Here is a 23,060-nt window from a genome sequence, read left to right as displayed (position 1 = left end):
TGGCTGTGGTTCCAGATTGGCTCAAGGCCCAGCCCTAAGGCCTGGCTGGCTGCTGGGGGCTGGGGCCAACAGGAAAGCCTGGGCTTGGACAAATTCCCAAGATGTAGAAATAATACATGACAAGAACGTGGAAGTCTGGGCATAATAGATTATCCTATGGGCTGGACCTCTGCTGGGGAGGCTGGGGTAGGTGGGCCGATCAGCAGAAAGGACTCCTTATTCATCAAGTGCTTTCCACATACTAGTACTGTCCTTAGCTCTGTACATGTATTAGTTCATTTAACTCTCACAGTAACACTATGAGGTTGGTACTATTGTCCTATTTTTAGAAATGGACAAAATGAAGGCTAGAGATAAAGCCACTTGCTCCAACTAGTAAGCAGCAGAGTGAGAATTTGAATCTAGGTGGGCTGGCTGAGTCAGAAAACTTTATTAAAAGTCCACATAAATCCAAATGAAATGAAATCACTATCCTGAAGACATATCTGCACCCTCATGTTCACTGCAGCATTATTCATAGTAGCCAAGACATGGAAACAATGTAAATGTCCATCAATAGATGAACGGATAAGAAAGAAGAAAAATCCTGCCATTTGTGACAAAACGAATGGAAGATGAAGACATTATGCTAAATGAAATAAGTCAGACCGGAAGAGATGAATACTGTATGATCTCAGTTACATATGAAATCAAAAAAAAAAAAGTACATAAATAAACTCATAGAAACAGAGAGTAGAAGGGTGGTTACCAGGGGCTAGAGGTCAGAGAAATAGGGAGATTCTGGTAAAACGGTACAAACTTCTAGTTAGAAAATAATAAGATATGGGAGAATCTTAGGTATAGTTTGGTGACTATAGTAAAAAATACTATATTATATACTTGAAAGTTGCTAAGAGAGTGGATCTTAAAAGTCCTCACTATACACACACACAAAAAAGTGAGGTGACGTTGTGTTAACTAATCTAACTGTGGTAAATATTTTGCAATATGTATATATATCAAATCAATTCATTGTACACTAAACTTACACAATGTCATATGCCAATTATATCTCAATAAAGCTGGGGATATGGGAGAAGTCACACAATAAATATTTTCAGCTTTTCAAACCAGATGGTCTCTGTCAAAACAACTGAAATCTGCTGTTATAGCATGAAAACAGTAATAAACAATATATAAACAAATGGGAAAGGATATATTCCAATAAACCTTCATTTTTAAAGGTGGTATATCCATACAATGGAATGTCATTCAGCCATTAAAATGAATGATGCATGATAAAAACACTGATTCATACAATAATGTGGCTGAACCTCAAAAATATTATGCTGTTTTTTTAAAAAAAATCCAGAAACAAAAAATCATATATTATATGATGCTATATATATAAAATAACCAGAGCAGACAAATCCCTAGAGACAGAAAGCAAATCAGTTGTTGCCAGGGGCTGGTGGGTAATGGAGATGACTAATTAAAAGGTACAGGGCTTTATTTCAGGGTGATAAAAATATTTTAGAACTAGATAGAAGTGGTGGTTGCACAACATTTTGAATGGACTAAATGCCATAGAGTGTACACTTTAAAATAGTTCGTTTTATGTTAGGTAAATTTCACCTTGAAACAAACAAATGAACAAACAAACATTGCTTACAAAACAGACACCTGGTCCATAGGCTGTAGTTCTCTAACTCCTGCTGTTCAGTATCTCTTAACAAACCCCAGGGCTGAATTAAAAAAAAAAAAAAAAAAAAAGGAAAAAAAAAGAACAGGTATATAAAATTTTAACTCAAAGCCCAACACACAGCAATTTTTTATTATTTTTATCAGGTTCTTCATTATTACTATATTACTGCTACCAAAGTTAATATTATTGACTGACCTTGGCCCCAAGCCCAGCCCTGCCCTAAGTTCCTTTCCCTCTGGCTTCTGGCCCTGGTTCACTTCAGATCCAGGGTCCAGGACTCTGCCTGTCCATGACAATATTACCTCTACTAGAGCTGTTCCCAGGCCCTGGACAGTGACTACTCTCACAAGACCGCTGTCTGCAGCTTGGAGGGACATTGACCTGCCCCGGCAGGTAAGCTTCATGAGGTGGAAGGGAAGTAGGGGTGGGAGTTGTTCATTGTGAGAACTGTAGCCTTTCTGCTGCCTCCCAGGCCCAGCCCAGACCAGGTGCCTTGGAGTGTGGGTACCTGATGTGTGTGTATGCGTGCATGTGTGTTTCACGGCTCACCCCCAAACTAACTACACATCCTTAATCAGGCCTTTTATGTTTTCGGCAATCCCTCCCTGCTACCCACTTGGTCCCTGGCCTGTGTTGGACACTTGTGGGCACCCCAAGAGAACTCAGTCTCTCTTAGTCTCAGAGAGAAGAAACTGGGCAGAGGAACACCAAGCCGTATATGGACAGGTCTAGGTCAAAGGGAGGAACACCTGGCTAGGGAGCCAGGATGGAAAAATGAGGGAACCAGGGACAATCAGGGAGGCTTCCTGGAGGAATGGACCTACCGAGAAGGTCACAAATCCCAGATAGATCCTAAGGGAAATGCCAACCAGTCATGACACGACCCTGGCTCAAATTTGACCCAGCCTCTGCAACTAATTCCAAGCTTTAAATGGGAATCGAGGCTGCCTCTCTAGCTGGTCCATGAACTCCTAGGTGTGGAGTCACTCTGCAGTTAGTCTGTAAACACTTCCCCAGCATGAAGGGTCACAATTACATTGACCCTGATCCATCCACAGGATAGTGGAAACATGCACTGAACTTGGAGCCCTCCCCATGTTTTAGCTTTGTGACCTTGGGTGAGTTATTTAACTTTTCTGAGCTCACCCTCCTGCTGGGTAAAATGGGCATAAGATGGTTAAATAAAACTGCAAGAGTCTTCCATAGCCATAGTCACTGGGACTGTCAGAGGTACAAACCCAGGGTCTATAATGCTGAATCAAGGTCATTCCCTGACCACGTGGAAATCAAGTGTTGGGGGAATCTCAGGTGACAGCCCCCCACAACACCATTGGTGGACACAGAGCCAGGACTACAGTGAGGCAAGGATCAGAATTCTTGACTTTTCTTTTCACCTCCGGCTCCAGTATGTCTCTGCACAGCATGGTTCCTGATTCCATCTTTATCTAAAGTGTTGGTATTTTGTTCATCATAGATTTTTTTCGCATTAATTTTGGTCTATTAAAATATCGCATTAAAATATTACTTATCTCGATGACTGAGATTTTCGGCACTGCCTTAAATTTTGCGCCCGAGCAGGGTGCTTCACTCTCCTCACTCTAGCCCCTGTCCCAGATGGATACACAACTTATATCTTGCACGTGGCTCTATCAGGCAGAGCCTCCATCTACAGATCCCTGGAAATTGGGACTGAAGGGAAGATATTTCATCAGATTTCCCTATGGAGTACCTCCATTCACTCCTTTTCCTAGCACCCAACTTCCTGAGCCCCCACTGAGTGCCCAGCTTTGTGCCAGGCGATGCTGGGTCCCCAGAAAGACAACATCGGATATCTGAGCAGGTCCCCTGGGAAATCCCAGGCCTGGCTCAGCCTGGGCATTCCCAGGCCCGCCCAGGGCCCGCCCCGCACTGAGGACCCGGCCTGGTGGGTACCCTGGAAACTCCCCAGGGTGGTTTCGGGGTGGGAGGCCCACAGTGAAGCAATTAACATGGCAGCCCCAGGCACATTGAGCCCATCCCACCTGACGCTCTAATAAAGGGGAGGCAGTCTCCCTTCTGCGGGGACTCAACCACGGCCCTGGGAGAAGAGGAAGGACCCCTCACTGACAACACAGGTGAGCCCAGACACCAGCTCCTGGGTCAAAGCCAGGGTAAGGAAGGCCCTGATCCAATCCCTACTCTCAGCCATGCTTGATGGCTTGGGATCAGGAGCTGGAACTGGATGAGAAGGGACATCTTCCAGTCCCCTTGGTCCAGAGTATGCCTCAGCAAAAATAATCCCCAGCCCCTACACCCATTCTCTGCCTGAGCCTGAAATGCTGTCAGCAAAGGCAGGAGGCAGTGCCAACTTCAGGCCTCTCTCTCTCTCCCCTCCCCCAGCTCAGCTGGTCTTACCAGTTGGGCAGGCACCTGAGAGTCCCCTGTGGTGGCCAGCAGCAGCTACTGAATGATTAGGAAGTGGGTAGGGCTTTTGGATTGGCCTCAGCCTGCCTCTCTTGGGAATGGGCACAGTTTGTTGGTGCCTGACCTACCTGGCCTCTAGGTGCTTCCTGGGATGGGTCTGGCTTACTGACTCTTGACATCATCCTGGGAGGGACAGGATAGGATGATAGAACTCCTAAGACCCACATGACACCGACACAGGGTACTTTGTTTGCACACCCCAGCTGCCTCCCGCCCACAGCTCTGCGAGAGGCAAACGTGTCATTCACCGTTGGACTTTGACAGTGACCAAAGGCTGTGCTCAGTTCTCCGCATCTGTCTCCTTCCAGCTCTGCTGAGGTCTCTGCTTAGGTTAACCGGATATGTCTCCTAGAAGCTGGAACCCCACAACGGTGGTCCAAGGTGTCCTCTGGATCCTGCTTGGGTTGTTCCTGTGGCTGGAGCCAGGGTCAGGTGGGTCAGAAGGCAGAGGCCTGGGACCAGGACAATCAGTCCTGCAGAAGTATACTGCCATACCCTTTGTGTCCAGCCCTGCATAGGACGAGACTAGAAACCCCAGGAGACACGTTTCAAGGAATGCTCCCAGCCCCACAGAATCAGGGTAGGGGGTAGGCGAAAGACCTGGGGCCTAAAGAAGAAAAATGAGGAAGGATTCCTGGAGAAGAGAACACAGATCTAGGACAGAAAGAAGAATTTTACTTGAGGAGAAGCAGGAAAGGGCATTCAAGGCAGAAAGAACAGAGCAACTATGGTATGGACTGTCAGCGGAAAAAACAAAAATGCCTGGGTTCAAATTCTGCTTCTTAGAGCCATTTCCTAGCTCTGTGACCATAGGCTGGTCATTTAACCTCTCTTTGCTCATGGAGTCGTTGAGAAGATTAGATTTGTTAAATTATATAAGTTACCTAGAATGATGCCTAACACATAGTAAATGTTAATAAATGTTAGCTATCATTCAGTTCTCTCTAAACCCAGCATTTCTGGGTTCCAGGTTTAGCTGCTGACATTTCCCCCACAAGGCACAGGCCCACCCTCTCCTTCTCTGGGCAACCTCCTGAAACCTTTCTCTCTAAAATTGCCCGAACTCCAACCTATCACAAAAAGAGCTAGCCATCTTTCCCTCAAAACACCTGGAGAATCTGCCCACTTTTGTCCATCATACCACAACCACTCAGCTTTGGACACCTGTATTACTCACCTCCACACTGTCTCCCCTTCTCAACTCTAGCCCCCTGAAAATTTATTCTCCACATGGCAGTCAAAGGAACAATCTTAGAATGCCAGCCTGGGCATTTCTCTCTCCTTCTCATGAACCTACCATGAGGCCCCATTGCTCACTGATAGTTTAAACTCCTTAACCTGTTGTCTGTGCCTCAGTTTCCTCATTTACACAAGGACAGGGTTGGGGGTCACAGTGTTATCAGATGGAGAGCTGAGGGCATTGAGAAGATGTGGAAGCAGCAGAGGGAGGCTCAGGAACAGGGCATGCCAGGCCTCTGACCTAATGCCATCTCTCCTCCTGCAGCATCCCTGCCCCTCTTCATGGACTCTGTCATCCAGGCCCTGGCTGAGCTTGAGCAGAAGGCACCAGTCACTGAGGCCAGCCCCACTGCCTCTGTGTGGCAGCTGTCAGCCCAGCGCTCTGGCCCTCATGACCCCCTCCATCACTTCCTGCTACAGGACTGGAGTCTCAAGGCCACTGAGTTGGATCCCACCACACTGAGCCCAGAGTTGCACAGCTTGACAGAGGAGGTAGCCCGACACAGTGTGCAGGGCAGGCAAGAATACGGGGTGGTACTGGCACCTGATGGCTCAACGGTGGCCGTCGAGCCTCTTCTGGCAGGGCTGGAAGCAGGGCTGCAGGGGCACAGGCTCATTAACTTGCCCTTGGACAGCACAGCCACTCCTCCAGATGCCAGAGACCACTCTCTAGATGTCCGAGTCACCTCTCCAGATGACCAAGCCTCCTTGCCAGATGCCAAGGCCAAAGTCCCAACCACTGTGGACAGCCTCCTGGTGGTTACTTTGGCTAGAGATCTGGGTTTGGCCTTCCTCCAGGGCCCCCAGAACCGGAGCCACCCAGGCCTGAGCGCTGAGGGGTGCTGGGACCAGCTCTCTGCCCCCCGGAACTTCACGCTCCTGGACCCTGAGGCATCACCGCTCACGACAGCTTTTCTCAATGGTGCTCTGGATGGGGCTCTCCTTGGAGACTACCTGACCCGGGCTCCTAAGCCCCGGCCACCCCTCAGCCACCTGCTGAGCCAGTACTATGGACCTGGAGTGGCCGGAGACCCAACACTTCGCAGCAACTTCCGAAGGCAGAACGGAGCTGCTCTGATTTCAGCTCCTGCCCTGACTCAGCAGGTGTGGGGGACCCTCATCCTGCTACAGAGGCTGGAGCCAGCACACCCTCAGCTGCAGGGTATGAGCCAAGAACAGCTGGCGCTGGTGGCCACCCATGCCACCAAGGAATTCACCGAGGCCTTCTTGGGTGAGACGGGCCCCCACCCTCTATGACTGCCTCTCACAAAGACACAGACACTCTCAGCCCCATGTGGTCAGAGGAATCCAGGTCTAGGGGATTCCGGAGGGGGCAATAGGGCTCTAACTTAGGGGCCAGTGCTGCTGCACAGGTAAGGAAAGGCTAGATTCAGGTCTTGAGGGATGACTGGGAGTTCGTAGGACAAAAAGGAAAGTGAGGAAGAAGGCATTGCAGGAGGTGGGCTTAGCAAATGCAAAAGCACTTATTGGAATGGAAGTTCGGCCAGTTACTCCTGTGCATCTTTAGGTGAGCTGCTTCACTTCTCCAAACCTCAACTTTCTTCAGTGAGGCAGCATAAATCATTGCTACCTCTTGGATTTGCTGGATGACTTAAGAAAGATGAAGTATGTAAAGCAGGTAGCACACAAGTGCAGCATGATAAACGAGGGTCAAGATTCCTCTTGTTGTAAGCTGTTTTTCCTAGGGATCAGAGCAAGGCCAGCTGTAGAGAGTGTTGGGTCTTGGGTTGTAAAAAACCTTGAAGTCTGAACTACAGTTCTTGAAGTTTATCCTGAAGGGGGTGGGAGTCATAGCAGATATTCCAACAGGACTAACTCAGATTTAGTTAAGTTAGATCCCAATAAAGGTCGATGTAGTGTGAGATTGAACTGTCCCCAAATCTGGAAGGAGGCTGGGAGGAATGGCCCATGTGGGCGCTCTAATGGGGGTGCAAGCAGGAGGCAGAGAAACGCTGGCTGACTCCAGCCCCGGTCGCCCTTACTCGCAGGGTGCCCGGCCATCCATCCCCGTTGCCTCTGGGGCGCGGCGCCCTACCGGGGCCACCCGACACCGCTGCGGCTGCCGCTCGGGTTCTTGTACGTGCATCACACGTACGTGCCTGCGTCCCCCTGTACGACCCTCGCGAGCTGTGCTGCCAACATGCGCTCCATGCAGCGCTTCCACCAGGACACGCGCGGCTGGGATGACATCGGCTACAGGTAGGCGGGGCCAGACGGGGCAGGGGCGGGACTGTACGTCAGATAACTGCTGGGTGGGCGGGGCCTCAAGCCGGAGGCGGGGTTTAACCGGAGCAAACTTGGCAAGGAGAATTTCGAGGTGAGAGGGGTGTGGCCTAGACAAGGATGGGGCGCTAACAGAGCTTGGGAATACTCAACAGTGGGAAACTTGGGTCTGGAATGAGACTAGAAAAGGAAGAGGGGCCCGGGAGAGGGAAGGGACCTGTGGTAGCGACTAGGGCTGAGGCGCGGCAGTGATGGGGTTTGGCCTAAGACGGAGAAGGGCTGTGAATTGGGCAGGAACTGGACTTGAGAAAATGGGGAGGCTCCTGGGCAGAAAGGAGCGTTTCTCTGCCTGCCACTTGCACCCTCGTTAGAGCACCCACATGGACCATTCCTCCCAGCCTCCTTCCAGATTTGGGGACAGTTCAATCTCACACCACATTGACCTTCATTGGGATCTAACGTAACTAAATCTGAGTTAGTCCTGTTGGAATATCTGCTATGACTCCCACCCCCTTTAGGATAAACTTCAAGAATTGTAGTTCAGACGTCAAGATTTTTACAACAGAGGGTCAGATCCAGAGAACCAGAAGGTTTCTGGGGTGGCATTTGGTGGGGTAGTGGGGATGAGGCTGGGGCCAGGAAAAGATAGCGCAACCAGTCAGGACTTGGGGTAGGGGTGGCTCTTTGCACATATCTGGGGCAGGTCGCCTCCTTACACTACGCGGTGCCTGTCCCCCCACCCACCCTGTAGTTTTGTGATGGGCTCAGATGGCTACATGTACGAGGGCCGAGGCTGGCACTGGGTGGGCGCTCACACACGTGGCCACAATTCCCGCGGCTTCGGCGTGGCTTTCCTGGGCGACTACACCGCGGAGCTGCCGGTCCGGGCTGCGCTGCGCACGGTCCGCGACGTGTTTCCCAGATGTGCGGTGCGCGCCGGTCTCCTACGGCCGGACTACAAGTTGCTTGGCCACCGCCAACTCGTGCCCACGGACTGCCCTGGTGACGCACTCTTCCAGCTGCTGCGCACCTGGCCACACTTCGACGCGGTGAGTCCGCAATGCCCGCACTACCTCAGCCTGCGACCCATATGACACAAGCTCAGCTCCCAACCTCGGCAGTCCCCTCTCTCCTTCCTGTAACCCCTATGCCTACATAGCCTCAGCCAGGTCCCTGATCTCCCTTGCAGCCCTTCTATTCAGGCAACTTAGGCCTAGTATTCAGTTGTTCTGCTGGCAACATTTCCTACCACCGCCACCGCCACTACTACCATCCCATCCTCTGCCTGCACAACCTCAGCCTAGCCCTTAACCCAGCCAGCTTGTCCTTTGCCAAGCCTTCATCACTTCTACCCTCCTGATCAGGGCATGGACCCTGACCCCTGCAGCAGCCGTTCTGCTCCCACAACCTCAGCTTGGTCTGCATCACTATACCCAAGTCACAACCCTTCTGCCTACACAATCGCAGCCCAGCCCACCCAACCTTGGCCTTGCCCCTGCCTCCTACCCAGTGTTCACACAACACTAACCTAGTCCATGACCCTCTACAGATAACCCCTTGCTTGTCTAGCTGTCCAGCCCCTAATCCTATGTTGCAGTCTTTTGTCCAATCTCAGCCCTGAGGATGCTTGCTCAGCCCCAGCCTCCTTGACCCTGATGACAATTCTTATGCTGGAGCAATCTAGGCCTAGCCAGCACAACCTGGGCCCCACCCCTGACCTCAATCACTAAAACATCTCTATGCTCACACACCTGCACAATCTCATGTTACCTGCATGTTGCCACTCTATTTTGTTAAGTGGGCCTGCAGTCAGTGTTGTACCCACCCCCTCACTTTGTCCTTTTCCCATACAGGGACCCACCACAAGGCGGGGAAACTCAGCTTCAAGTGACCCCCCAAGCCTCACACACTCTTGTCTTTTCTAGAATGTGAAGCTAAGAACTGCCAGAAGGGCCTCCAGGAGATCCAAGAGGAAGCCACCTCCAGTCACGCCTACCAGTCAATGAACTTCCAATAAAGAGATTATGGAAAGAAAGCTTGTGTCTGTGCATCATCTGCGTTTGCACACATCATCTCAGTTTGGGTTTGCCCAAAAGCAGACCCTGAGACAAGAATTCTAGTGCAAGTAGTTTGGAAGGTGATCCCAGGACATGTTAGTTGGAGAACAAGGAAGAGAGGTAGGGAAGGGAAGACAGCCTGGAAAGGGTGCTTTATCAAGCAGGTTGGCACTGGGGGCGCATGAGCTCACACCCACTCAGGACCTCTGGGGGACAGTGTAGGACACACACCTCAAAGTCATCCCACTGAAGACACAAGAGAGCTGAGTTATTGATCCTCAAACTCCCATAGTCTATTGACTGAGGGCTGCTCGCTGAGTGGTGTTAATTCTCTGGCACTTTGGGGCTGCTTGTTGCATGGGCAGAGTGGACTCCATCTGTCAAAAAAAGTCCTCCAGAAAAAATGCAGGGAATCGGGAGTGGGGCCACTACGCAGCAAAGTGATAAACACTCAGGGATACAGCAGAACATGGGGAAACTCTATGTGTGTGTGCAGGGAGTGGCCCGATTCCGTATGAATAAAGTAGGCATATCTAAAGTATGTGCACCTGCGTGAACATGTACAGCTCCAGGAGACAGGTCTTTGGCCCTCACTGAAGACCCACCTCTTAAGGATGGTCTTAGAATTTGCAAGACCCATACACATGAAAATTCAGAGCCCCTTGTTCAAAAAGCAAGAGCTTCAAGGCAGCTATCACAGAGCATTAAATCAAATGTAGTGTGTGTGAGGTAAACGCATTACACGCCGAGAGAAGTTTTAAAAGCAAGCCTTTATTGGGAGAGGGTTCCTGGGTGAGGTTCACTGGTCCCGAGAGGAGAGGGTCCAGAGAAGTCATGCCCTAGGGCGGGAGGGCGTAGTTTTTATGGGGTAATGTGGGGGTAGGGTATAGAATGGAGGAGTGTTAATTGAATGGGGGAGTGTTAATTGAATGGGGGAGTGTAAATTGAATGTTAGTTGAGCATCTGGATTAGGGTGGTGGCGCCAGGGCTTTAAGGTGGGCCCTTATCGGTTGGACTCAGGACTTCTATGTCTGGCTAGAAGGTCTGGATTCTGATATCAAGTTGGGAAGTCTCCAGGCGGGCCCTTCCCCGCTCCACCAACTCCCCACACACACACCACCCCCCACTCCCCACCGACCTAACAGTGTGGAAGCCTTCTGAGCATGTGGTTCTGGGTGACTACACAGGTCACATGCCCATCAAGACCTAATGACCCCACCCTGTGGAATCTGGTCACCTCTGCCCTTACACACACTGTTCCTTCTACCTAGCATGTTCTTTCCATGGTCAGGCTCCTCATGCTTCAGGCTGCAAATGTCCCCTCCTCTGGGTGGCTGTCCTTGATTTTTACAGCTCAAAATCTGTCACTTCTGTTCAGCCTCTACTTGAGTCTGTCTATATTCTTCCAAGTCCTCCTCACCAGCTAGAAATGTCCTGTGTTTGTGTTCAGTGTCTGTTTCCCTGGCTAAACCGTGAGCTCCAGGAAGGCAGGAATCATGTTTATTTAGTTCCTTGTGACCTCTCTAGCATCTAGCACATAGTAGTCACTCAGGAAACAATTATTGGCTAAAAGAAGGCTCCCATTATGAATCTTCTGAAACTGATATTATCATTGCATTGTATAAGTATGAAAACAAGGCCTCAGAGAGAGGAAGTGACTTGTCTGAAGTCACACAGCGAGAGGAAGACCACCTGGCACTGGAATCCATTCCTGGGTCAGGATTCTACTGACTCACTTATTCCTCAGAACAGTATTTGCCCGCCTCTTTTTTTTTTTTCCAAGAAAATATTTATTAGAAAAGTGCACCAAAATGTACAGCTCAATGAATTTTCATAACCAAACACATCCATGTAACTGACACCCAGCTCAAGCAATAGAAACATTAAATTTATGTTATGAGAATTTCATCTCGATTTTAAAAACAGAAACAAAAACCACCGTCATGCTTCCCCACCCTGCTCCAACCTTCCTTGTCACTAGCCCCACCAAAGAAAACTGATATCCTGACTTGTTGCACATAGGTTTGCCTGCTTTGGAACTTTACATAGATGGAACCACACAGTGTAGTGTGTGTGTGTGTGTGGGGGGGGGGGGGTTGTGTGTGTGTGGGGGGGTTGCTCAGTATTATTTGTGATTCATCCAAGTTCGATCATTCCGTAATTTATTTATTCTCATCGCTGCATGGTAGTCCACTGTGGGAAGAGACCACAATTTATCCACTCTATGGTATATGGACACTTGGGTTGTTGGCAGTTTGGGCTGTTATAAATAGCACCCGTGGGCTAGTCTATTGGATGAACTGTTGGGTCAGAGGAGAGGGGTACAGTCAATGTTTGTCAATTAGGCCAGTTTTCCAGCTTGGGTGAATTTGTCTACACTTTGGCCAGCAGTGGATGAGAGTTCTAGAGGCTCTGTGTTCTAACCAGTATTTGGGCAATATATGCCCATTTTGCAGAGAAGGCAACTAAGGCTCAGAGAGGGGCATGTGCTATCTCCTGGTCAGTGAGAGATTCTGGGTCCTGCCCTGTCACCTCCTCTTCTCCCACATCCTGCCCCCACTGTGCCCTCCCAGCCTGGCAATGGTGTGGGGTGGGACAGACAGGGTCACGTGGAGTAGCGTTCAGCAGGAAGAAGCCAGGCAGGGTGCAGACGGCTGCTGATTCTGGGGCTGGTCAGGAAATCAAGGTAAGGGAAGGAGTGCGTGTGAGCCCTGAGGGGTTTTCCTGGGGGCAGAACTGAGATTGGGGAGGGGGCCAAGACGAGGGAAGCATGTGGGCAGACATTGGGCAGAACCATTACCCTCTCATCCCCCAGGAGAATTGCAGTCATGGACCCACTATCAACAAACCAGGCCTCCCAAGCTCAGCCTGCAGCCACATCCCCACTAACCTCCTACCGCTGGCATACAGGGTCCGGTGGGGAGCGGGGGGCTGGAGGGTTCCACTGGGGCCGCTTTGCAGGCTGGGGGAGGGCATTGAGCCACCAGGAACCCATGGTCAGCAGCCAGCCCGCCCGTCGCTCGCTGTTTCGTCGTGTCCTCTCTGCACCCCCCAAGGAATCACGTACAAGCCGCCTCCGAATATCCAAGACCCTCTGGGGGAGGCACAAGAGTCCACCACTGGAGCCAGAGCCAGAGCCAGAGCCAGAGGCCTCAGGTACATGGCCCCCCAACCTGGAGCTGGGGCTGGGCTGGGGGACCGGATGCTTGGGTTTTGTCTGCCTCCAGAGCATCAGCCTTACAGACACAGGAAGTTGTGGGGAGTGCAAAAGCCCAACAGGAAGTGGCTGAGGCCCCAGCTACCCTCTTCCTTCTTTCCCCCTTACCCAGGGCCTGAGGTGTGGGGTGTGGCCAGGGACCTGTGGGTAGGAGGGTCCAGCCTGGGAAAGGGACAGGGAATAGACTGATGATGGTGCTGCAAATGGCTCTTGGCCCCAACAGGTCTCTTCTCATATCCAATACCCTATGCTCATCCTCTTCTGCCTGGGTACCCTTCTCAGCCACATTCTGTTCTCCTGTCCTCTGGATTCTATGTCTTAGTTTCTTCACTCCCTTGGGCCTCAGCTTTCCCATCAGTTAAGTGGGAAGTATGAACCCTACCCTAAAGGATATATGCTTTCATTCATTTATTTATTCTTTCATTCAAGCAGAGGTCTATTGAGCATTTACCATGTACCAGGCCCTCGTTTAGGCACTGAGGACACAACAGTGTCACTGTCTGCCATGTGAGTCTCACAGTGTAGCAGGCATGATAGACAATAAACAAGTAAACAAGAAAATGACAGAGAAGGCTAAGTATCACACAGAGGTATCATGAGGATTGGAGCTCATAAATGAAGGGCTAGCCCAAGGCCTAGCATATTTGAAGTATTTTAAGTGGCCTGTTACAAGTGGTAGTTATTATTCTTTCCCCTGGTGGTAAAACAATAGGACAGACAGGTAATCTGGGAGGATTGGTTCAGCCTTCCTATTCCTGGAAGTTCATTTAATTCTCACCATTTATCATCCCATTTTATAGAGACACCCCTTCAGCTCCCTCTAGGGTATCAGATATTGCTCACTCCAAAGAATCCAGAGAGAGCTCTCTAACAAGCAGACCAGATCCTCCCTTGCTCAAACGCCATCCATAGCTCCCCACTACTCCAGGATAAAACTTCTTCTAACTGGTACCCAAGGTCCTCCACCAACCCCTTCTTGGACCTTGCTCAATAACTACTTGATATGGCTGCTTGGGGTGGGGGAGTGGGGGACGAACTTAGGAGGGAATCCCCATTGAGCCATGGTGAATGGAAAGGGTGGTCTGAGGGACAGGAGGGACTCCCAGCTCCCTTGCACCTCCTCTTCTACCCAGATCCTGAGCCAGAGTCAGAGACCCCTACCCCACAGATCCCCGAGGCCCCCACACCCGATGTGCCCATTTGGAACATTAGAGCCTTCACCCTGCTCGATGGGAGACTGGTGCTGCTTGGGGGTGAGGAGGAGGTGAGAAGGGGGCCATGGGCAAGGAGAGGGAATGCTGGTGAAGGGAGAGGGAATAGTAGAAAGCTGCCTGCCTCCTCTTTCTGACTACCCACTTCTGCGGGGGAACAGGGTCCTCGCCGGTCCCGGGCAGGGAGTGCTAGTTCCGAAGGCAGCATCCAGGCGGGCATGAGGAACCTCAGGGATCCAGGTAAGGAAGTGTGAGAGGTGGGGAGGGCTCGGGCATTTGGAAGCCTTTCAAGGTGAGGCGGAATCCAAGATAATACCATCCTCCAATCTTCTACCCCTGACCACCTCTTAGATCGGATCCCCGGAAAGACTGAGCCAGAGGCTGCTGGCCCCACCCAGGTTCACAACGTTCGGGTGAGGAATCCAGTGGAGGGGGGGTGGGTATGGGAAAGCAAAGACTCTCAGATCCTCAGAGGTGAAAGAGAACTCTTACTGGGTGATCCTGGGCAAGTCACTGAACCTCTGGGCTTCAGTATCTCTATCTGTCAAATGGAGCTAAAGAGAGAACCTTCCTCTCTGGGCTGGTTATGAGAAATCATTAGAAAATTAAGGAAAGGATACGACTGTGTTTTAGAAATGGGAGCTATTGGCTATCTTTACTATTCTTGCTAATACATCCTGAGCTTGTGGTCCCCCAAGACCAGCAGATCTTCCAGGCCACCCTGGGGGAAAGGAGCTGAGGAGGGAGCACAAAGTTCTGCCCAGCTGACATACCCCTCCCCACAGGGATTGCTCAAACGGCTGAAAGAAAAGAAAAAAGCCCGGTCGGAGCTGGGAGGCAATGCCTCCCGGGATGGGTAAGGGTCTCTGTGGAGTTGGAGGGGCTGGAATTCAATATTTCCCTCCCCCTCCCCACCCCCCCCCCCCCGCACACCTCCTGGCTATCATTCTGATCTTTACTGCATACCCTCTGTGGCCCCCTCTGTGTTCTGCCCTGTGTTGCATGCTGGGGCCACCAGCAATATGCCAGTCTGGGGATAGAGTTTGACACAATCACTCAAACAAGAGCTAAGTCAACACCCTGGCCTGGGAGTGTCAGGGAAGGGACCCTTCAGCTGAGGTCTGAAGGGTGGTTGGAAGTTACCTAGGCCAAGAAGGGCAGGAAAAGCATTCGAGGCAGAGGGGACAACATGTGCAAAGGCCAAGAGCCCAGATGAAGACACAAAAACAAGGCCAATGTGACTGAAGTTCAGACAGTGTGGAATTAAGTGAAGGCAAAGAATGTCAAAAGGTGAAAAGGGCTATACTCTGCAAGGTCATATAGGCCACCATGAGGAGTTGGGTTAATCGTAAATGCGAAAGGCTCAAGTCCAATTTATGTTCAAGTTCATCATGGCATCCCTTCACCCTTCAGGCTATAGGGAGTGGTGGGGAAAGGAAGGAGAAATGAAGTTTGTTCCTTGTCCCTTCCCCACACCCTCCAGTACTCTGGGCTCTCGGGAATCGCTGGCCACACTCTCCGAACTGGACTTGGGCTCCGAGCGGGATGTGCGGGTCTGGCCACTGCACCCCAGCCTCCTGGGGGAGCCCCACTGCTTCCAGGTAAATGCAGGCAACTCTTCACATCACCCCGACCCTTTGGCTCCACCTTTGGTCTCAACCGCACCCTGGGATCCTCCCCCGCTCCAGGTAACGTGGGCAGGCGGAAGCCGCTGCTTCTCCTGTCAGTCGGCCGCTGAGAGAGACCGCTGGATAGAGGACCTTCGTCGCCACTTGCAACCCAGCCAGGTCGGTCCTGCGGACTGTCAGGGACATGGAGGCCCCGCTCACAGCCGTGGTTCCGCCCCTTCCACCAACCCAAACCCCACCCCGCGCCATAGCGCCGACCCTTAAACTCGCCCCACTCACACCTGTGCAACCATTTCGAGGCCCTCTCCATCTAGTACTAGCGGCTTGCATGACGACCCCGTCCCTTCTATTCAGTCTGGGCCCTGTTTGTGCCCAAAGCCCCGCCTACCAGGTAGTCTCCAAGTCCCCACCCCGCGGCTACTCCTCCACATCCTGATCTATCCCGGAGATCTCCCGGAACAGCTAGAAGGCTTTCGCATGGCCGTCTTGGGGGCCCCGTGGCCCCACTCTCTTCTTCCAGGGGCCCAACACGAGCACCGCGTTTCACCTCTGGTGCCCATCATCAAACACCCCCTCCCCCTCCCACCACTCTGGTCCACAGGATAACGTGGAGCGGGAAGAGACATGGCTGAGCGTTTGGGTGCACGAGGCGAAGGGGCTGCCCCGGACGGCGGCGGGGACGCCGGGAGTGCGCGCAGAACTATGGTTGGACGGAGCGTTGCTGGCGCGCACAGCGCCGCGGGCTGGCCCGGGCCCGCTCTTCTGGGCAGAGCGCTTCCACTTCGAAGCACTGCCGCCCGCGCGTCGCGTGTCGTTGAGGCTGCGCGGAGCCGGCCCGGGGGGCGCGGTGCTGGGCCGCGCGACACTGGCGCTAGAGGAGCTGGGCGCCCCCCGTGCGCCCGCCTCGGGCCTGGAGCGCTGGTTCCCGCTGTGCGGGGCTCCAGCTGGCGCCGCGCTGCGGGCGCGGATCCAGGCGCGGCGCTTGCGCGTGCTGCCGTCCGAGCGCTATAAGGAGCTGGCAGAGTTCCTCACTTTCCACTATGCGCGCCTCTGCGGGGCGCTGGAGCCCGCGCTCTCCGCGCTGGCCAAAGAGGAGTTGGCAGCTGCCATGGTGCGCGTGCTGCGGGCCACCGGCCGGGCGCAGGTGCGTCACCGTGACGCGGCGGACCTGGGTGACTAGAGGCTAACCTATCGCGCTCTCCGAGCGGGGGTCAGGGGCAGAACCAAATGGAACCTGGAGGGACATTATCTGAGCTTCAACTGCAAGGGGCCGGGCACATTGAGGGGCGGGTTTTGAGCTGAGCTTCGGCGCCTAAAGGCTTAAGTTCCTGCGGTGAGGAGTGGAAGGTCCCGCCTGTTAGGTGCCCTAGTAGTGAGGGTCAGACCTCAGCTGTAGCTCTGAGGGTCGGCGCCTGTGACCAGGGAAGAGGGACCCTCCAAGAGCAGGAATTCCCCCTAACTCAGTCTGCACCCGGCCCAACGTGAACCCTGCTATGCCCAGGCACTGGTGACAGACTTGGGAACCGCGGAGCTTGCACGCAGTGGAGGCCGTGAGGCGCTGCTGTTTCGGGAAAACACATTGGCCACCAAGGCCATCGATGAGTACATGAAGCTGGTGGCACAGGACTACCTCCAAGAGACACTAGGTGAGGAGTAGGGGCTGTCAGAAGCCTTCTGGGCGGGCTAGGGGACCCCAGGGGAGATTTGGGAATTGGGTAACCTAGATTCTGGTAGTAGGTGATGCCTTCGGAGTGCTCTGATTCTGGAAAGAATTGGGGACTCCTCGAGATGTTAGGGATCTCTGGAATAAGTTGGAGATAGAGTCTGAGGGTGGGTATAGTGGTCCTGGTGGTCATGATCCTGGCCCGTCTGGCTGTGCTGGATTGCAGGGCAAGTGGTTCGGCGTCTCTGTGCCTCCACTGAGGACTGTGAGGTGGACCCCAGCAAGTGCCCGGCCTCAGAGCTTCCCCAGCACCAAGCCAGACTGCAAAACAGCTGTGAGGAGGTCTTCCAGAACATCATCCACTCCTACAAGTAAGTATCAGGACTCTAGCATCTGAGCCTGACCCTGCCTCCCACTCACTGTGCTAGTTGCCAGATAAAATACAGGGTGCCTAGTTAATTATGATTCAATATTTGGGACATACTTATACTAAAAAAAAAAATATTCATTTTTTATCTAAAATTCAAGTGTAACTGTTATCCTAAAGTTTTATTTGCTAAATCTGGCAACCCATTCCAAATGTCATGTCACGTAACCCCAAGTAACTGCGACCCAATTCCTTGTGCTCTAACCACAGGTGACTCCATTTCATGCCACCCGACCCCAGTTAACATAGGACCTCACTCCTATGACCTCTGATTCCAGATGATGCCATGCCCTCTATCTCATGACCCCTTCCCTTAAGTGATCCTGTACCTCAAATCCCATGCAACTGATCACAGGAAAGCTGAGATTTCAATTCATTGACCTCTGACCTTAAATTAACCTGCATGCCTAATCCCATGTCACCTGGAACAATAATACCATGATTTCTGAACCAAGTGACCCTGTAACCCCAAGCCTTCTATTTCATATCATGTACTCTGTCTGGCACCCTAATTTCATGTTCAATTATAGCTAGAGCCCAAGCTCCTAGCCTCTGTCCTCATGTGAACCCATACTCCCAAATACAAGATTTCTGACTCCAGAGACCATCACAATAATACCATAAACCTTGAGCCCAAGCATCATTATTTATGATGTCTCCAATATTGAAACTCAGAATGCAGGTAACTCCTGATCCCTGACCTTAGGATTTTGATATTTTGATCATCCATGAACCTTATGCCCATACACTCCCCTCTGACCATTGCCTCCTTTTCTCCAGCTGGTTCCCAGAAGAGCTAGGCACCGTATTCTCAGGCTGGCGAGAAGCATGCAAGGCACGTGGCTCTGAGGCGCTGGGTCCCCGGCTGGTGTGTGCCTCTCTCTTCCTGCGGCTCCTATGTCCTGCCATCCTGGCACCCAGCCTCTTTGGCCTGGCACCAGAGCACCCAGCACCTGGCCCAGCCCGCACTCTCACACTGATTGCCAAGGTCATTCAGAATCTCGCCAATCATGCCCCGTAGGTGCTGGGAGGCTGGGGGGCCATGGCAGGGTCGGGGGGCTCTGTGGCAGATGCCTGACCCGACCCACCCAATTGGACCTTGACCCAGGTTTGGTGAGAAGGAGGCCTACATGAACTTCATGAATAGTTTCCTGGAGGATCATGGACCTGCCATGCAACACTTCCTAGACCAAGTGGCCGTGGTGGATGTGGACGCAGCACCCAGTAGTTACCAGGGCAGCAGTGATTTGGCTCTCCAGCTGGCAGTCCTGCATGCCCAGCTCTGCACCATCTTTGCTGAACTTGACCAGGTGTGCCCTGAGCCCAGAGCCCAGGACATAGAGTAGGGAGGCAAGAAAGCAGGGAGCCTCTGGCCTTGGGGAGCTTACTCAACTTCCTCCCTACATGCCTCACCAGGCAACCCGTGACAGCCTGGAACCACTGCCCACTATCCTGCAAGCCATTGAGGAGGGCCGGCCAGTACCTGTGTCTGTGCCAATGCGTCTCCCACCACCCCCAGCCCAGGTCCATTCCAGGTAATCTGCCTGCCTTCAGTCTGGTCTAGTTTGGATGGGTGAGAGCAAGGGCAAAGGCAAGCAAGCACAGGATCAGACTGGGATCAGGGGTGAAGGCAGGATCATGTCAGGAGTCAGGGATGGAGTCATATTGGGGTCAGTGTCAGAAACAGTGTTGGATAGAGGTCAGAGGCTGGAAACAGGGTCATCCAAGAGGTCAGGGAGAGGGTCACAGTGTGATCAGAGGGCAAGCACAAGATCAGACCGAAGTTCAAGGTAGGAATTGATCATTGCAGAGGTCAGAGAGAAGTACACCTGGGGTCAGAGAAAGTGATATTGTGGTCAGCAACGAGGGTCAGGTTTCAGTGAGAAGTTATAGATGTCAAATCAGGGGTCAGATGTTAAAATACATCATTAGGGTGAAGGACAGCTTCATATTATAAGCAGAGGTCAGGTTAGTTGGAGTCAAGGGTATGGGTATGGGCAGACTCATATTTGGGGGCAGAGGTTAGGGACCATGGTCTTTCAGGGGGCAGAGACTGGGTCAATTTAAAGTCAGGTTGGGGATAAGAGGAGTTCGGATTAGGAAGGAAGATGGTACTCTTGGGAGCAGAAGTCAAGCCCAAGGTCAGATTGGAATCAGAGGTTACAGAGAGGGTCAGGTCAAGAGTCACACTGTATCAGAGTTCAAGGACAAGGCTAGAGAAGAATTAGAGATTAGACTGGGGTTATATCAAGGTCATAGAGAAGACAGAATTATCAGAAGTCCAGGAGGTCAAAATGTGATTCCATCAGAAACAAGGTTACATAGAAGTAAAAAAGATCATGTGAGGTCATTTCAGGTCAGTGGTAGGGATGGGGTCAGCTCAGGGGCCAGTCAAAGGTCTGAGCTCCTCCATCCCACTCCCAGCTTTTCAGCAGGGGAGAAGCCCGGTTTTCTGCCTCCTCGGGACCTCCCCAAACACACTCCTCTCATCTCCAAGAGCCAGTCCTTGCGCAGTGTTCAAGGTGCAGGCAGTTGGGCCCGGCATCGGCCAGCGGAGGAGCGGCCTCCACGTTTGCCCCGGGCAGTGCAGCGCACACAAAGCGTACCGCCTAGCCGCCCTGCTCGCCGCCGCCCATCTACAGGGCCCGGGCCGCGACCCAAAGGTTCCCAACGTACTGGCCCCGCGCCCCGCAGCAGGCACTGGACCGGGGCCTCGGCCTCGCTGCCTCGGAAGCCGTCAGTACCCTGGCAGCGCCAGCTGGACCAGCCGCGGGACAGAGATCAGGCTCAGGGTACGCACCGACCGGTCGGCAAGGTAAGGTCCAGCCTAAAACCGAGGGGAGAGAATAGACTGAAAGCCAGACAGGTCTGGGTTCAAATATGAGCTTCCTGTGCTGTATGGCTCCGGGTCTAGTCCAACCCTCTCTGAACTTGTTTCCTTAGTACAAGAGAGAAATTCCAAGAGGCAGGGCTGTGAGGAAGCAGAGAGCAAGGGGCAGGAAGGTCAGGATCTTCAGGGAGAAGAAGAGCCAAGACGGCGGGTCAGACTACAGTTGCTTTCTCCCCTACAGCTGGCAGAGCTGCAGTGCGAGGTGGCCGCTTTGCGCGAGGAACAGAAGGTGCTGTCCGGCCTCGTAGAGTCGCTGGGCACCCACATCAGGGCCTTAACCGAGCAACAGCATCAGCTTCGCGGCCAGCTGGAGGACCTGGACTCCAGGCTCCGTGGAGGGTGAGCCCTGCCTTCTCCATTAATTCCGCCCCCAGGTTGACACAGTAAACGTAGCCCAAGCCCCGCTACGGTTCAGGCCCACTCAAATTCTGCCTGGCACGGCCTCGCCCCCAGGCTAGCCCCGCCCCAACCCACCTGTCTAGGACCCGCCTCTTAGTCAGCTTCGTCCGCCCCTAGATGAATCTGGCCCAGGTCCTCTCATCAGTCCCTATCCCTCAATCAACCCCTTCTAAACAGGTTGGGCCAGACCCTTTCTATGTAAACCCGCCCTCAACCCGGGCACGACCCCATCCAAACGGGTCAAGCCCCCCCCTCCAAGGGTTGGTTGGTCCTTTCACCCACGCATTCCAGGTTCTGATTCAGTCCCTTCTTCAAATTTACCTAGGCCCCTCCCCCAGTCTGGGCAGACCCCGCCTCCAGTCCGAGCCCCGCCCCTGAATCCCTGGCTCTCGCATCAGGGGTTGGAGGCAAGTTCTCCAGCCTCTGAGCCTCCCACCTCTCCCTTATCCCCACAGGACCTTGCGTTTGGATCCAGAGCGCGATTCTCCAAGCAGTGAGGCCCACAGGCTGGAAAGTCTGGTGAGACCCAAGGCTTGGGGCAGATATGGGCGATGAGGGAACGAGGGTTGGGGTGCAACTCTCCCCTATCTCCGAACTCACTTCCACTGCCTCCCCAGGAGCGCCGCCTGGCTAAGATAGAGAGTTCTCAAGCACAACTGGGAGATGCCATACAGAGCCTGCAACTTCTTCCAAGAACGTCGGGGTCCCGGAGCCAGCCCCTACCCCTCAAAGCATCCTCCATCAACGGAGACACGACCTGAGCTGCCCACTCCACTCCACGGGGTCTTGGAGCAAAGAGATAGCCGTTTTAGGTGCCCCCTCCGGACCCTGTTTCAGCAGCCTACAATGAGGAATGGAACTGTACATGCCAATCAGTCTGGCACCACGAAGTTGCTCAGTAAAATCTTGATTTCAGTAAAATCAATGGTTTCTTTGCCATAAGTGTTGCCAATCAGAAAGCAACCGCCCCCACCCCATTCAGCTCTTCCAAATTCTCCCCTAATCTGATGGGTACATGAAGGGTGCAATGTAAAAAGATTCTCACCAACTGTGTGACCTCAGGCCTTCACTCTTTGAGTTTCAATGTCCTCATCTGTAAATTGGATCTAAAATTCCTTACACAGAAGATCCATAGTTTAAAGTATTCGAAAAAAAAAAAAAGTATTCGTTCATCAGTTTTAGGGCCAGGACCTGTTTCTGAACAAAGCCCAGACCCCACCTGCACCAACCCCCAGGCCTCAGATAACATTTTCCAGGGCTCCCTCATGGCAGAGAGGGCATGGGTCTGGGGAGTGGGTGAACAAAGGGGTGGTAAGTGTAGAGCTCTTTGCATGCTGGTTGGGTAAATGAGGGGATTTGAATCATGGGTTGCTGGATGGGTGAGGGGTTGGGTGAATGAAACAACAAGCAGAGAGTAGGTTAACATTTGCTGGACATTTGCTCTGGTAGGTGAGAACTTAAGTAGGTGATTAGCTGTGATGGGTGTGAGGGTCTAGAAAAGGCCTGGATCATAGTAGGAAATATTTAAATTGAATACATGGTTATATATACTGTATGAACATTTGCTGAGGTGACCTGAAACTCTTGAGCTGGGCAGTGAGGAAACAGTAGTGAACTAGACAGACAGGACTCCTGTCCTCATGGAACTTACACTCTAGTGGAGAAGACAAACAAGTAAACATGCAATTGATGGATGAATGGATGTTTGGATGGCTGGATGGAAGGTTCTGTGTAAGGAAGGGCGGATACTTGCTTGTTTGTATGGATAAGTAGGTATGTACTTGGGTGGTGGATGCGTGGTTTGAGTGGGTTTGGGGGATGGGTGAGTAGGTGGTTAGTTGATTGGGTAGATTGGTGGTTGATCGATTGAGTGTGTGGATGAATGAGTGGGTAGAAAGATGGGTGGTTGGATAGTTGATGGGTGGTAGCTGTGAGAAG

The 23,060-nt window shown here is 52.3% G+C and overlaps 2 protein-coding genes across 3 annotated transcripts; both read left to right on the top strand.

The window, feature by feature from the left end:
- The first annotated feature begins 1,947 nt into the window (after positions 1 to 1,947).
- Positions 1,948 to 9,663, top strand: PGLYRP2 (peptidoglycan recognition protein 2). Of its 2 annotated transcripts, XM_016157802.2 has the most exons (6): positions 1,948 to 2,077; positions 4,456 to 4,579; positions 5,652 to 6,617; positions 7,396 to 7,606; positions 8,382 to 8,679; positions 9,556 to 9,663. In XM_016157802.2, the coding sequence occupies exons 2-6, from the start codon at positions 4,489 to 4,491 to the stop codon at positions 9,634 to 9,636; spliced, it is 1,647 nt and encodes a 548-aa protein (XP_016013288.2). In that variant the 5' UTR covers positions 1,948 to 2,077; positions 4,456 to 4,488; the 3' UTR covers positions 9,637 to 9,663. The 2 variants fall into 2 exon arrangements, with proteins under 2 accessions (XP_016013288.2, XP_036089776.1); XM_036233883.1 differs by lacking the exon at positions 1,948 to 2,077 and having other exon boundaries at positions 4,351 to 4,579.
- Positions 9,664 to 12,292: 2,629 nt separating this feature from the next.
- Positions 12,293 to 22,443, top strand: RASAL3 (RAS protein activator like 3). Its single transcript, XM_016157804.2, has 18 exons — positions 12,293 to 12,373; positions 12,503 to 12,843; positions 14,038 to 14,168; positions 14,277 to 14,355; positions 14,467 to 14,528; positions 14,901 to 14,971; positions 15,599 to 15,716; positions 15,804 to 15,902; positions 16,345 to 16,887; positions 17,245 to 17,389; positions 17,633 to 17,777; positions 18,614 to 18,850; positions 18,942 to 19,143; positions 19,250 to 19,368; positions 20,258 to 20,648; positions 20,905 to 21,062; positions 21,578 to 21,641; positions 21,740 to 22,443. Exons 2-18 carry the CDS (start codon positions 12,516 to 12,518, stop codon positions 21,881 to 21,883), a joined length of 3,036 nt encoding a protein of 1,011 aa, XP_016013290.2. The 5' UTR covers positions 12,293 to 12,373; positions 12,503 to 12,515; the 3' UTR covers positions 21,884 to 22,443.
- Positions 22,444 to 23,060: the final 617 nt, after the last annotated feature.

Source organism: Rousettus aegyptiacus, unplaced genomic scaffold, assembly GCF_014176215.1.
Source record: "Rousettus aegyptiacus isolate mRouAeg1 unplaced genomic scaffold, mRouAeg1.p scaffold_m13_p_16, whole genome shotgun sequence".
Classification (NCBI taxonomy): domain Eukaryota; kingdom Metazoa; phylum Chordata; class Mammalia; order Chiroptera; family Pteropodidae; genus Rousettus; species Rousettus aegyptiacus.
The sequence above is the reverse complement of the archived record's forward strand: the minus strand, read 5'-3'. Positions and strand labels throughout refer to the sequence as shown.

What these genes read in the sequence shown, in the direction of transcription:
- PGLYRP2 (XM_016157802.2), top strand. Translation starts at nt 4,489, where the DNA reads ATGTCTCCTAGAAGCTGGAACCCCACAACGGTGGTCCAAGGTGTCCTC. An exon ending in GTGGCTGGAGCCAGGGTCAG is followed by an intron (nt 4,580 to 5,651) that starts GTGGGTCAGAAG and finishes CTCCTCCTGCAG; the next exon opens with CATCCCTGCCCCTCTTCATG. An exon ending in ATTCACCGAGGCCTTCTTGG is followed by an intron (nt 6,618 to 7,395) that starts GTGAGACGGGCC and finishes CCTTACTCGCAG; the next exon opens with GGTGCCCGGCCATCCATCCC.
- RASAL3 (XM_016157804.2), top strand. Translation starts at nt 12,516, where the DNA reads ATGGACCCACTATCAACAAACCAGGCCTCCCAAGCTCAGCCTGCAGCC. An exon ending in GGGCCACCGGCCGGGCGCAG is followed by an intron (nt 16,888 to 17,244) that starts GTGCGTCACCGT and finishes TGCTATGCCCAG; the next exon opens with GCACTGGTGACAGACTTGGG. An exon ending in AATCTCGCCAATCATGCCCC is followed by an intron (nt 18,851 to 18,941) that starts GTAGGTGCTGGG and finishes ACCTTGACCCAG; the next exon opens with GTTTGGTGAGAAGGAGGCCT.